Raw genomic sequence first — 13,599 nt, 5'->3', positions numbered from 1 at the left:
TATCTTTTACTGTACTTTAATCTGTATGATCTACAGTATATACACATACAATATTTAAAACATACATCTTATATAACAGTCAAGCTGACTCTCGCATTCCCAGCATACACTTTTTTCTTTTAATAAATCAGTTTACATCTTCAATAACCCACCTACTTTACATGTCTAGTTCTCTTATTATCATTATTCTTATCTTAGCCTCCGTCACCCTTTCTCCCTTAAAGACTTCACAATATACTTTCTTCCACTGTCCTTGTAGATGCATGTTAGTTGTGGGCATTGGTTTCAGTTCACAGGGCAGAGAAAGTTGATCCTGTTCAGTAAGCGATAGGTGCGTTCGTCATCTGTGTCCCTCTCTCCACATTCACTAGGTAGGACCAAGCGTCTGTATTCTGCACCGCAGCTCTGTGGAGTCCAACAAAGGGCCGGTCTGGGGTTCCAGTAGGTACAATGGAAGACCCCTGCAATGCAAAGGGCAAGCAAAGACTTAGAGGAGAGTGACATCAGAGCGTAGGGAATGTGTTCTACTTAAAGAAACAACAAATTAAACTAGCTTGATTAAATGTTTTAATTTGTGGTGTCAAAATACATTTCAGTTGAGTTCTTCTGTGGGAAATGTGTCATCTACTGAGGAGAAAAACACATTAACAGATGGCCCCTTGCGAGAGAAAAGGATTGCAGTCCCTTTTTGGTGGAGAGTCCAAACTGAAAAACTTGCAGCTGAAATTCAAATAAGGGTTCCTTATTATATATACTGTAGGTATTTTAACGATGTATGCAGTGGAATGTGGCAAACCACTACAGAGTCTGCATTTCTTTGTGTTAGACCACATCATCTGATCTAAACATACATATCTGTGTTCATGTTACCTGGTGATGACGTTTCCCTTCATATTCACAACAATGAAGGTAAACAACATTATTCAATACTGAACACTTAATTGTTTTTGCTGTAATTTTAACAGAACACTGTCGATAATAGCTTTTGTGAAAACAGGATAGAACTTTTTTTTTGTGTGAAGTCATTTTATATGCAGACTAGGTTAGTTACACAATGCTTCAGTGTGATTGGGGAAGCGTCTGTGTTCAACTCACTCGACACATGCATGGTCACATGATTTCCTGACCACCTGTGTAGTCTGTACAATCAAATGCATGTAGTGATGCACAAAAGAAACCAGGTCACCTGAGATGCATTTTTATGAACAGGACCTAAGCGTACACTTTGTATACACCACAAAACATAAACCACAAAACTAATGGAGATAGTGAATTTGGAATGACAGAATCTTACTCCACTGATGATTGTGTGGCGAAGCTCCAGGTCTTTTCCCAACAAGCTGCTGCCTCCTGTCTTCTGCCAAGCCTCCACAGCACTTCACCACACCACAGGCCTGCACCTACACACTCTGAGACAGCACATAGAGCATGATGACGTGGTCTTACAATGGACCACCACACAAACCCAACACAGATTCACTACAGTCCTGTGGTGCATCCATGTCAATACCAACAGTTCTTAGCTCATACATGAGGACAAATGGAGGTGATAAGTCTTAAAACTTGAATGCAGAAGAGGTGAAGATCATAGATACAGTTTGTTTTACACATTTCTAACTAGCAGCTCTTTAATAAAGAAAAGAGACGATTTGAAGAACATTGGCATCACTTTCAGATAGTTCTTCTGTGCAACCACTGCTCAAATCAACAGACATTTATTTAATTTCTAATTTGATGTGAATACCTTACTCAATATTTCAATAATCAATATACTCAACAAAAAAGACTCATAATATACTGAATGATTTTGAACAGGGAAAATAGTTTATCTGAACTTAAAATTACCAACAACAAAACACATGTAACATGTTGTGGGTTGTATCATGTAGGTGGTAACAGTTATGCATATGCCGAAAGTATTTGTGTATGACTGACCTTAACTTCCCTCACTATGATCAAGACACTGTACCGATTTCAAAAATCCCGTGTCTAAAACAGCTTCAAGCTCTGCATCAACATACATACAGCTGTGTTACATATACTGTACCTGGGAATGCCTGCAGGCTGAGCAGGAGGTCCCTCAGTGCTTCTCTCAGTCTGTCTGTCTGCGTGAAGCCGATACCCCTACCAGCAAGTGAAAGCCCCTTCAGCCTTTGGAGAATACACAGATCCGTTCCCTGCTTGTCAACCATGTCTGCACTGGGGATCTGTGGTTGGAAACCTGGAATTGACCATCAACAGAATAAAATGGATACATCAACAGTAGTTGGAGGTTTTGTAAAAAGGGTTAATTTCTCTAAAAATCCTCAATAAAGTCAGTAAAGTACGAACCTTTCTTTTTAAAGCGGACCTTCACCAGCAGGTTGATACACCTGAAATGCAGAATACAATGTTACAGTGTGTGTTGGTTTACTAATATGATCATTTTATGACTGAAAAAAAAGACAGAAACCTTGTGTAGTGAGTCACAGCTTGTTTCCAGTCTTTTAGGTGAGTGTGGCAGTGACCCTGCAAGAGGTAGGCAGCCCCAGCCCAGAGCAACATCGCCATCTTATCTTCACCCTGTGCACTCACATCCCTGGTCTCAGTCTTACTCGTCTCCTCTGGTTCCTCCAACACCAGCCTCTCTGGCAGCAGTTCCAGTGTCGTGTTGATGACCTCATTGCAAAGCGCCATGGAATCGGCAGACCGCCGGGCCATGAGCAAGGCAGCACCTCCCTCCAGGTAAAGCTCAGGCAACCTGGGGAGAGGAGGACCTTCAGCAGAGACCTAAAAAAAGACATACCGCAAACAGATGTTAGTTCAAATCTTCCATAAGGAAAATACATTACGGCTTCTAACAATTGAGCATGCACAAAAAACTATTCCGAAGTGCATTAACCTGCATGTCTGTCAGTGTTTTTTCTCTTAGTCCATGTTGATGTTCAGAGTGAAGAGCTGCCAGCAGGTCCAAATAATACTCCACACCCTCTGACACCCTGCAGAAACAGCAACCACACCCATTAACAACCACTGTGCTCTCAATGAGTCTGTCCGGTTTCATGGCCACAAAAAGTAAGAGACAGAGACTTCAACCTGCATGCTGGCCTTCTCACCTCTCATGGAGCACACACATCAGTGCCAGATTGTGAAGGACGGAGAGGGCAGAGGGAACTGACAGTAGGCTGCTCAGTGATTGGCTGCAGAGCAGTAAGGACGGAGAGAGGAGTTGGGTACCGGCCAGAGCAGGCCCTGTAGCAGAGGGCAACATCAAAGTCTGTGGGACAAGGGAGGTTGTTATGCTTCAATAAACATGTGAATATGGGTCAGGCAATGCAGCTTTTTCAAACAATAATAATTAAAAAAATATCTACAAATGTTTAGAATAATTTTTTGTACCCACTCGTATGTATATGTAAAACGTGTGTTACTCACTGAGTGCAGCAAGCGCAGAGCTTGTATTTCAGCCTGTGCGTTGCCCAGCTGTCTGTAGATGAGCATGCTCTGGTACAGAGCACACACACAACATGAGTCAGTTTCCAGCGCCTTCCTGTAACACTGCAGTGCCATCTGAGGGCAGCTCTGGAGATAAAACCAAACACACACATATCACACGTACATTTTTGACACGTTATTCCAATCCTGCGCGCGATGCATGATATTACTGTGATAGAATTAGTATTTTGAATGTACCTTGTGGGCGAGGCAGGAGCCTGAGAGGAAGTGTACGTATGCTACTAGAGTTCTGGGGGCTGACAGGGAAGAGGCTTTCTGCAGACCAGACAACGCTTCTGAACTCTTACCCTCACTCAGACTTTCAGCTCCTTAATGAAACAAACATAACACAACAAAACACAAGATTAAATACTCAATACCATGGTCATATGGTTTTTTAAAAATAGTTTAAAGAGTTTTCAGGATTAAGAAACCATCTGGGTGCTTGCATCCTCAATTTACTCATTTCTCACAGGCATTCAAACACAACACAGCAGTTTGGATACAGATCATATACTGTCTGTACAATGACCAAGTTTATTTGCTCTTACAAACCTTTGGTTGCATTTGGGCTAATAAAGAGTAAAACTTATACCAAGATAAACCAGAGCAGAAATCAAACATAAACTCTATGTTTTTAACTCATTAACGGTCCAGTGTATAAGATTGGTGAAAGGTGAAAGGGAACTATTGGCAGAAATTGAATGTAGAATAATCCTCATGATGTTTTCACTATGAGAATTAAAGGCTACCACAGGTTCTCTTTCATGTTTGGAAGGGGAGGGTGAGGTGAGGGGTGTTCAGCTGCAACATGCAATTTCAACACTAGATATCACTAAATTCTACACACTGTACCTTTAACTCTATGTTTACATGTCTCTCATTTTAGTGTGGTCACAAAATGACTGTATCTGATATGTCAATCTGCACTGATCAAAAATAATGAATGCTCCAGACCTTGTGCAATAAAAGTGCAGATCTGCAATAATTCAACAAGCCGTCTTGGGTCTGTCATCAATTGTGGAACATCAGAGGACTTTCCTTTTTCCCCATCACTCCTCTTGTCATCCCCATCTCCATTACATAGTGTCTGAACTAGAGAGGACAGCTCCTCCTGCATCACAGGAAAATAATATAGTAGTTTTACACATTTGATAATAGATTGTGTCTGTACATACTCATATAAACATCAAACAAGTAAGGTGGAAACACAATATAAAAACAGGGTCTTACCTTAAACTCCTGTATAGTTTTTAGCTGACAGGTGGCCAACCATATTACCCACTGCAGACAGAGAAGGTGCAGCACACAAGAAATCAAAGCTTCGTTTCTAAGTGATTTGAGAACCGTTCTCCAAAATGCAGGAAGGTCTGAAGTGACAGGGTCATCTCCTGTCATCTGTAGAGCTGCACGAAACAAGAAATCAGAGCTAAGGAATCTGTTGTCCTGATATGAAACTGAGAGGCATTACTTCCTGTGTTATCTACATCAATGATTTTGTCAGCATTTCACAGCACAGGCCTACCTCTCTGTAGAGCGTGTGTGAGCAGCAGCTCAGCTTCTCGGAACTGAGACTGAGCAGTAGAGAATAAACAGGTGTTGTAAACCACTGACAGCTCCAGACGAGTGTGTTCTGCAAGAGGAGGAACACCTGCAGGCAAGAAGAAAGAAGGAGATAGAGGATAAATAAAATAAGAGCTGAACTCCCCACTGTCACAAATTACTCAATTGTATTATCAAGATCATGAAGCACCTTGGATTTTCCTTAAAAGTTTGTGAAACTCAGAGGAACATCTGGTCTGGTTCAGATCTTGGCTCAAACTGCCTCCTTCCTGCTGCTGAAATAATCAAAGTAAGATCAAAGTGTAAACACAAGTATGTAACGTACTACAACTAAGTCAGGTTAAGAAGTAACAAGAGATACCTGGATTAGATGTAGTTATAGGTTACTTTTTTTCAGTTTATCAAAATCAGCTATTTTTTCACCAGCTACAATCAATAAATCCTCCTTACACATTATTGCATCCGTAATAATATGTATGTCCACTACAATATAATATAATACTATGTAACACTAATGTGCTATAATATAACATGAACGATTCTACTCAATGTACTCAAAGTACACAACTTTACTTGCTACTGATATGTAATAGAACTACTTTAATTTTGATGTTTTACATAAATGTTTCTGTCCATACTTGTGTACTTTATGTAAAATACTTCTTTGAACGCAGTAGTGTGGTGTTGCTAATGTAAGCTACGAAATACTTCTTCCACACTGTTCATTAAACATTATAGATCGTTATGTTAAAGCAAATCCAATAAATGAAATACATCTTTCTCTTTATGTACATTGCAATAATATTGTGTATTAAGTTACTAGACAGGACACGTATGGATTTAACGTTACTTAGCTTAACATAATTATCATTTGTACTTTCCTTATCTATTCTTCAGTGTTAGCAGATGTATAAATCACAGTATTATTACAGTATTCGCAGTATTATTACAGTATTCGCAGTGTTACTGAACAAACTTGTGTCTTACTCGCTCCTCCCACGTGTTGACCAGCTCGTTGTTTTCCTGGAGCCATGTTTTTAATAAACACTTTGGCTGATGCATGTTTACATCGCTGTTTGAAAAAAAGAAAAAAGTGCTTGTTGTTGTTGTCGTTCAACTTTCCCTCGTTGGTGTCTGAAGAAGAGGCGGAGCTTACACCGGAAGTAAACGCTCTCAGGTGGCTCAATTGGGCCGTGCTGCCCCCTGTGGACACACCTGGAAACAGACACAGGCGGCCTGTTGACTAACCACCAGGTGGCGCTGTGACAGAGGTAAGTTCAGCTGTGTTCTGGAAACTTCAGTTTGTCACAACCACCAAACAGAGGAGAGTGATGCTGTTTGATCCTTTGATGCTTTAGATGTTTACACCGCAACAGTAAAAAATACACGTGCAGACGCACAACATTTACATCTTCAGTGTTCACTGCTTAGATAACCAGGCTCACATGCACACACACACACACACACACTCACACACAAACACACAAACACACACACACACCCACACACACACAGGAATAAACACAAACCAAAGCTTTAATAGTATTACAGCTGAGTCATCCCTGCCAGGACAGCCATTTTTTCTACGTGTCGCTCACAAGGTGACTCCCTCTTTTCTCACCCACTTCCTCCCCCCCTCCCCTCCGTCATCCCTCCATCAGTGCATCATCTCGCTCCCCAACCACCATCCGTCTGCCTGTATCACCCCCCCCCCCCCCTCTGTCTCAAGTCACTGAAAGCTCTAAATATACCTCCATTAACAGAAAACAAGGGGAGCTCCTGACACTCTCTGCTCCACAGCACACACTCAGACACGAACAGTTGCATCGACTCACAGGAGGTATCTTGGTTCCACCATTTTCGGACATTTTCCTCTGCATCGATCCTGCTATTTTCCATCCCTGTCTCACCCTGCCCCGGTCTCTCTGTTCCTTCAAGGACAAGGTCATCACACGGCAAAAGCCTCCAACCTCCCTTCTGTCCTTCACTAAGTGTCTTTAACAAAGCAAGCCTTCAACTGTCCAGTCAAATCATTTTATTTACCTAAACCCTCTGATTGTTCAGAGTGTTGCTGGACATTTTTTCCCCTTTAGGGCAGAGGTTCTCTAATGGGGGTCTGTGACACACTGCCAGGAGCTCTCTGAAAAGTTCCCATATTCATCCGTTGGGATTATCATGATGTATGGACTGTCTGCATGGACATGTTATTTTGTTATCTCTTGTCGAGGGTCCTTGGTGGAGAAAAAATAAACAACATCTTATGTGCGGCAGGAGACTTTTCATCATCTGAAGGCCCTATTCTGTCCTACATGCTTGGTAAACAGACAGGATGGTAGGCATGTCAAGATACTTGTTGTTTCTGGCCTGACTTGGTTGCTGAATACATTTACTCACTATAATCACTGCACTATCTGCTGATAAACCCTGAATGTAGCTCGATCATTTCCTTTGCAGATACAGACTCTTTCTACTGAGAGTGGTCGTTTTTTCTTTAATGGTTGCTTCAAATAACAAGATATTGACGAACATGAGCAACTGAACATGAGACGCTAACAACCTGACGGCTGAATTCTCCTTACTCTGCACCTTTATTCTCATTTATAAACCATGAAGCCAGGGGAGGGGGGGTGACACGTGTTATTTCTGTCCTGCGTGCCCCTCAGTCCAATGAGCATGTGAGATGTGGTGGAGCACCCATCGCATGTCTCCATCATGTGTTTTAACACATCTGTGAAAAGGCTGTAATGGGTTTTACCTCTGGAGGTAAGATTTAAGGACTTCAAACAGACATGATTGGAGGATGATGTGTTCTGTTGCATCTGTTCTTCAACAAACACCTCAAAGAAAAAACACAACAATCTGTATGCTCTTTTAAGGAATGCAGGGTAAACTCACTCACCCTGAATTTGAGAAATCAATACGTGCTGGTCTTCTCAGAGCAGACATCCCTTCAGATCAGCACAGGCAGCCTCATTCTGGTTTCGTGTGAATGCTGTATCATCGCACTGGACACCATCATGATGTGCAGGCGCTGTGATGTTGCTTTATGTCAGCGCTGTCACATGTCATGTTCGGCCTGCACCATCTGCACATCTGGGCGTAGTAATAAGAATTTAGCAATAAAAAAAGACTAAAAGATAAAATGCAGCTTTTTGTGTGTAGTGAGAGAAGGGGAGAGAAAGAGAGAGTCTGTCAATGGCCCAGCAGTTGACATAAGTCCCAGGGGGGGATGCCGTGGATCTGCAAACTCACACTGCAGCAGTAAAAAGAGCATCAGCAGAACACATTGCACACCCACACAATCAGTTCACTTCTAGCCACTGCATATACAAAAATTAAACACGTCGTCAAATGTTAAAACCTTGCAAAAATCCACAATCTATTAGGGCTGTTTTTCTGAGGACATATGTGATGTAATGTCTTAGGCCAAATATGACTCATGTCTCATGATGATTCTACATTTGTTTCCCAAGTGTTGGACACAAAACACTGAAAGATATGAAGTGAAGTGTGATGTCTGGCAAACCTTTATATCACGTTAAAGTATAATGAAGGATTATTTCTGTTGCTTCAGTGAACTAACCCTCACTAACTCAGTGAAATGTCCTGCAGCTCATCATCAAGGTACCACACTGACGAGGTGGTGTTCCTGCGCATCCAGTAGTTTTCTGGAGAGAATGTGTCTCTTTAAACGAAGCGTGTGCTGCTGCTGACTTGTCACTTTTCCCTCCCTCCTATATAAACCCTGCGCTGCCCCTCCTGCTGCAGTCACTTCTCCTCCGGGTTGGCAAACATGAGTTTCACGGTGGACCACCACTTCTTCGGCCCGGGCTCGTACCGCAAGGCTCGGCCCGCCTCCGTGTCCTCCAGCGGCTTTCACTCCCAGCGCCGCCGCGTCACCTACAGCCAGCCGTCCACCGCCGACAGCCTGGACAACTTCACCGGCGACATGACGCGAAGGAGCGAGAAAGAGATCCTGCAGGCTCTGAACGACCGCTTCGCCGGCTACATTGATAAGGTGCGCAACCTAGAGATGCACAACCGCAACCTGGAGGCGGAGGCGGAGGCTCTGCGTCATAGCCAGGCTGGACGCGCTTCAATCGGGGAGCAGTACGAGAGAGAGCTGGGCGACCTGAGGGGTCTCTTGCAGCAGCTGACCGGGGAGAAGACCCGCGCTGCTCTGGAGCATGACCACCTGGAGGAAGACATCCAGCACCTGCGTGTCAGGCTGGAGGACGAGGCGCGCAACCGTGAGGAGCTGGAGGCTGCAGCCCGCGCCATGAATAAGTACGCAGAGGAGTGCCGTCTGGCGCGACTGGAGCTGGACAAGAAACTCCGTTCCCTGGAGGAGGAGGGCGCTTTTCTGAAGAAGAACCACGAGGAAGAGGTGTCCGAGCTGCTCGCTCAGATCCAAGGCGCGGAGGTGAGCTTCGACATGCGGGACTCGCTCAAGGCGGACGTCACCAGCGCACTGAGGGAGATCCGCTCACAGCTGGACAGCCACGCATCCAAGAGCGCGACTCACGCAGAGGAATGGTTCAAAGGTAGGTTGGATCAGAAAGGTAAAGTTTAAAACAAAGACATGAAGATGGATTTGAACAGGGGATGTATTATAATAGCCCTCAGAGATATATACAGAGATGTTTATATATATATACGGATACAGTTTGATTGATTAGTTTAAACTAAGGTGATTTGAGGTGAGTGAGCAGTGGCCAGGTAACCTGTTGTTATGGTACAACTCTGTACACATTCTGACTTCTAGATGTTTGCAGATAAACCGATTCTGCTGGCAGAAACCTGGTGAACAAAGTAAATTAAAAAAGATAATCTCTTAAAACAAAATGCTCAGAGATCAAGATTGAAACAATATGGCCCAAGAGTTTAAATGCTGCACATTTCTGTTGGTGCATCATTGCTGCAGAATGATCAATTTTATTTAAGAGGAGCACTGCTGGTGTGAGATGCACACAGAGAGGAAGGAGACAGCACTCTCACTGAACAGTGGGTGTGTTATTGCTTGCTGTTTGTCGGCTTGTTGTGTTGATGGATCTTGCCCTGAAACTCATAACACTGTAGTCGTGTCAAGGTCACCTGCGTTTAGCAGGCGATGCTTCATCACTGGGCTCATCAACGCTTTCTCTCAGCTGTCATGACTGCAGGGGACGTAGACATAACCTGCACTTTTTCAGAATAGGAGAAGTCTGCTGAAGTAGATGTGGGGTCAGACGCACCACTTTAAGAATGAGCGTATAAAGGCCTATAAGTATGCAAAAAGCATTTCAATGTCACGCCACCTAATGGGTCTACACATTGACATTTGCAGTAGGTTTACATGCTGACTTGATAGAGCCATTAAAAGGTGCAAACTGAATGACCTTGCTGTGTCCAGCTGACTGCAGCACTGAGGCTCATTTATGCTCGGACGAGGGAGGAAGCTGAGTCAGACTGGTGAATGACACATGGCCACTGTCAAGGTCACTAAGGCCCGGTTTGGAACTTGGTGTGACACAGCAAACATTTCTAACATAACAAGTGATTTCTTTTGTTTGCAATTCCTGCAGTTCGTATGGAGCGTCTGTCTGAGACCGCAAGGTCCAACCAGGATGCCATTCGCGGCTCCCAGGAAGAGATCGGAGAGTACCGCCGTCAGCTCCAGAGCCGCACCATTGAGCTGGAGACTCTCCGAGGAACCAAGGATTCGCTGGAGAGACAGCGCATGGAGAGCGAAGACAGACACCACGATGACCTCAACTCACTACAGGCACAAACACTTACCTCTCACAGAGAAAACCACTAACTGCTCATCCTGTCATACGGTCAGTGTAATCTTTGATTTGTGAGACTGTGTGTTTTGCAATTTGCAGGAGACCATCAATCAGCTGGATAATGAGCTGAAAACCACCAAATGGGAGATGGCCAGCCAGCTGAAAGACTACCAGGACCTGCTGAATGTGAAGATGGCTCTTGATATCGAGATCGCTGCTTATAGGTTTGTCAGGGTTTATAACCCACGTGCAAGTTTAATTAAATTGATTCTTTGGATCCTTAATGTCATTTTCCCTCACTTTGCATCTTTGTTTGTAAAACAGGAAGTTACTTGAGGGCGAGGAGAAGCGCTTTGTGTCAGGAGGAGGTCCCTACTCCTACCTGGAAGGTAGAATTTCCACCCACATGAAAGTGAAAGGAGATGAAATCTCAGATACAGTCATCGTAGAGGAGCAGACAGATGAGACCCAGGTGACAGAAGTCACAGAGGAGGCAGATGAGGAAGAAAAGAAAGAAGAGGAAGACGAGGCTGGAGAGGAAGAAGAGGAAACCAAAGATGAGGAAGAAGAAGCTGAGGAAGGAGATGCTAAAGAGGATGATGGTGAGGGAGAGGAAGAGGAAGACAAAGAGGAGGAAAAAGAGGATGATGATAAGGCAGACAAAGAGGAGGCAGGTGAGGAAGAGGAGAAGTCCAAATCACCAGAAAAGGCTGTATCCCCTCCTTCAAAATCCCCTCAGCCCAAATCCCCTGCTGTCAAATCACCAGAATCTAAATCTCCACAAAAATCACCAGAATCTAAATCACCAGCAGCCAAATCACCCGCAATGTCACCTGGAGTTAAATCTCCAGCAGTAGATGAGTCAAAGTCACCTGCACCAAAATCACCTGTGACAAAATCCCCACCCAGCAAATCCCCTGAGGCCAAATCTCCTCTTCCCAAGACCCCCGAACCAAAATCTCCAGAGAAGGAGAAGGCCAAGCCTGTTGATGCCAAAGACACCCCTAAAGAAGAGAAGAAAGAGGAGAAGCCTCAGCCTGTCAAGGAGGATAAGAAGGAGAAAGAAGAGCCTGTGAAGGAGGAGAAGAAGCAGGAGCCCAAAGAAAAAGAGCCTGAAAGCAAAGCAGAGAAACCTGACGTAAAGAAAGAGAGCAAAGAGGATGAAGCACCGAAGAAGGTTGATGCTTCAAAACCTGCAGCTCCCAGCAAGCCTGCAGAAAACATACCGAAGTCCGAAGATAAAGAGAGCACCCCCCCTGCTAAAGAAGAAAAACCCGCTGCTCCAAAATCAGAGAAGACCGAGCCCGAGGCAAAGCCTGCCCCTAAAGCAGAGCCTGAGAAAACAGAGGGCAAAAAGGAGGAGAAGAAGCCAGAAGAGAAGAAGCCAGAAGAGAAGAAGCCAGAGGAGAAATCTGCATCTAAACCTGAGCCTGAAAAATCTGAGAGCAAGAAAGAGGAGAAGAAGCCTGAGGAGAAAAGCAAGACAAGTAAAGAAGAGAGTAAGGACGTGAAGGAAGAAGGGAAGGCAGAGAAATCCTCTGGCACTGAGAGCAAGGAAGAGAAGGCCAAGAAGTAAGACTTAAAAAGCGTTTCAGGGTTAGAGTGGTGGAGATGCCAAAGAACTATGAGGGAGGGCAGGGCAGAGGCACCCAGCAGTTCAGACTGACACCGCAGTGTCCAAAACAAAGCAGGTCATGGTATGTAAGCAATAGTGCTTTCTGTAGCAAATAACCCCCTGCTCCCTAAGTATGGCCATTACACACCCCCGATGCTTCTGATGTATGACTGTAGTGAATGCAGAATGCTCTTTCTCTTTATCTGAATGTGACGACTGCCCTTAATAAATAACAAGTGCATTTAAACGGAATCCCGCTGACAGGGACCGCAGGGGCCTGCTGTACCTACACGAGCCTTCAAAAGGGTAGAGATGTCAAAAACAATGTCAAGTTATAGATTGTGACAGATGTTGAATATAAAGAAATGTATATTTATGGAGATACAAATGTCTATATTATATTATTTACACACACATCAGTAGGGAAGACTTGAATTTTGCTTGTTGTGCACCATAACGCAGCTTCTCCCTGACAGGTGAACTGCAGCGTCTCACTCCTCTGGTCTGCAACACTAGGACAATGATGACTGTGCTATGTATAAACTGCTGAGAATATGCAATATGAAACAGAAAATAAAGAATGAAAAATTCAACACAAGCAGATTTTTGTTGGGTTTTTCTTAATCTGTAGTACACACACTCGGGCATTATGTACATATATAATTTAACCTTAGCTGGGGTGCACCTAAAAGTGCAGTGTCAACAGTAATCTTCCAGAACGCGAGGCCAAAAGGTAAATGCTGTAACTGCACTGCATTGCGGCGAAGGAGAGGGGGAGCTGTACCCTCCCTCAGCAGCCACTGCACCCTCCATCATGTCTCACACACCACATTCATGTATTAATCAGCAGCAGGGCGTTTGCTTGCTTCCCCGTTTTTTTCCACTGCTGCCTCACAGCTAAAAGGACAGTTCACATACCGCCATCAGTCCCTTTGTCACCTTTTCACACCTTCCACACGTATCTCATTATTATTCCTACATAATTACCATAATTATCAGATGTATTGTTTAACATAACGAGTAGGATTAGAATGAATTCACAAAGGGGCTTTACTTTTAAAATCATTCAAAATAAATGCCCGTCTGTCACTTTTGGTCTTGACTTCCAGTAACAGTTAAACTATTTATCTGTGTATTTCTACTAACTTTTACAAAAAAGGTGAATCTCTATTTCTAATT

At 43.8% G+C, this 13,599-nt stretch overlaps 2 protein-coding genes across 4 annotated transcripts; one reads left to right on the top strand and one right to left on the bottom strand.

Moving 5' to 3' along the window:
• Positions 1–8,087, bottom strand: fancg (FA complementation group G). Of its 3 annotated transcripts, none has more exons than XM_069523859.1 (15): positions 7,937–8,082; positions 6,025–6,109; positions 5,228–5,309; positions 5,000–5,125; positions 4,708–4,880; positions 4,432–4,588; positions 3,673–3,803; positions 3,415–3,561; positions 3,096–3,256; positions 2,882–2,978; positions 2,453–2,769; positions 2,332–2,372; positions 2,048–2,221; positions 1,295–1,409; positions 1–461 (listed from the first exon to the last, which is right to left on the bottom strand). In XM_069523859.1, exons 1-15 carry the CDS (start codon positions 7,981–7,983, stop codon positions 368–370), a joined length of 1,947 nt encoding a protein of 648 aa, XP_069379960.1. In that variant the 5' UTR covers positions 7,984–8,082; the 3' UTR covers positions 1–367. The 3 variants fall into 3 exon arrangements, 2 of the variants coding, with proteins under 2 accessions (XP_069379960.1, XP_019956562.2); XM_020101003.2 differs by having other exon boundaries at positions 5,228–5,312; positions 7,937–8,081; XR_011240902.1 differs by lacking the exon at positions 1–461 and having other exon boundaries at positions 2,048–2,207; positions 5,228–5,312; positions 7,937–8,087.
• Positions 8,088–8,795: 708 nt separating this feature from the next.
• Positions 8,796–12,519, top strand: LOC109638155 (neurofilament medium polypeptide). Its single transcript, XM_020101001.2, has 4 exons — positions 8,796–9,581; positions 10,602–10,801; positions 10,905–11,029; positions 11,130–12,519. Exons 1-4 carry the CDS (start codon positions 8,831–8,833, stop codon positions 12,379–12,381), a joined length of 2,328 nt encoding a protein of 775 aa, XP_019956560.2. The 5' UTR covers positions 8,796–8,830; the 3' UTR covers positions 12,382–12,519.
• The last annotated feature ends 1,080 nt before the right edge of the window (positions 12,520–13,599 follow it).

This window comes from Paralichthys olivaceus, chromosome 4 (genome assembly GCF_024713975.1).
Source record: "Paralichthys olivaceus isolate ysfri-2021 chromosome 4, ASM2471397v2, whole genome shotgun sequence".
NCBI classification, from domain to species: domain Eukaryota; kingdom Metazoa; phylum Chordata; class Actinopteri; order Pleuronectiformes; family Paralichthyidae; genus Paralichthys; species Paralichthys olivaceus.
The sequence above is the reverse complement of the archived record's forward strand: the minus strand, read 5'-3'. Positions and strand labels throughout refer to the sequence as shown.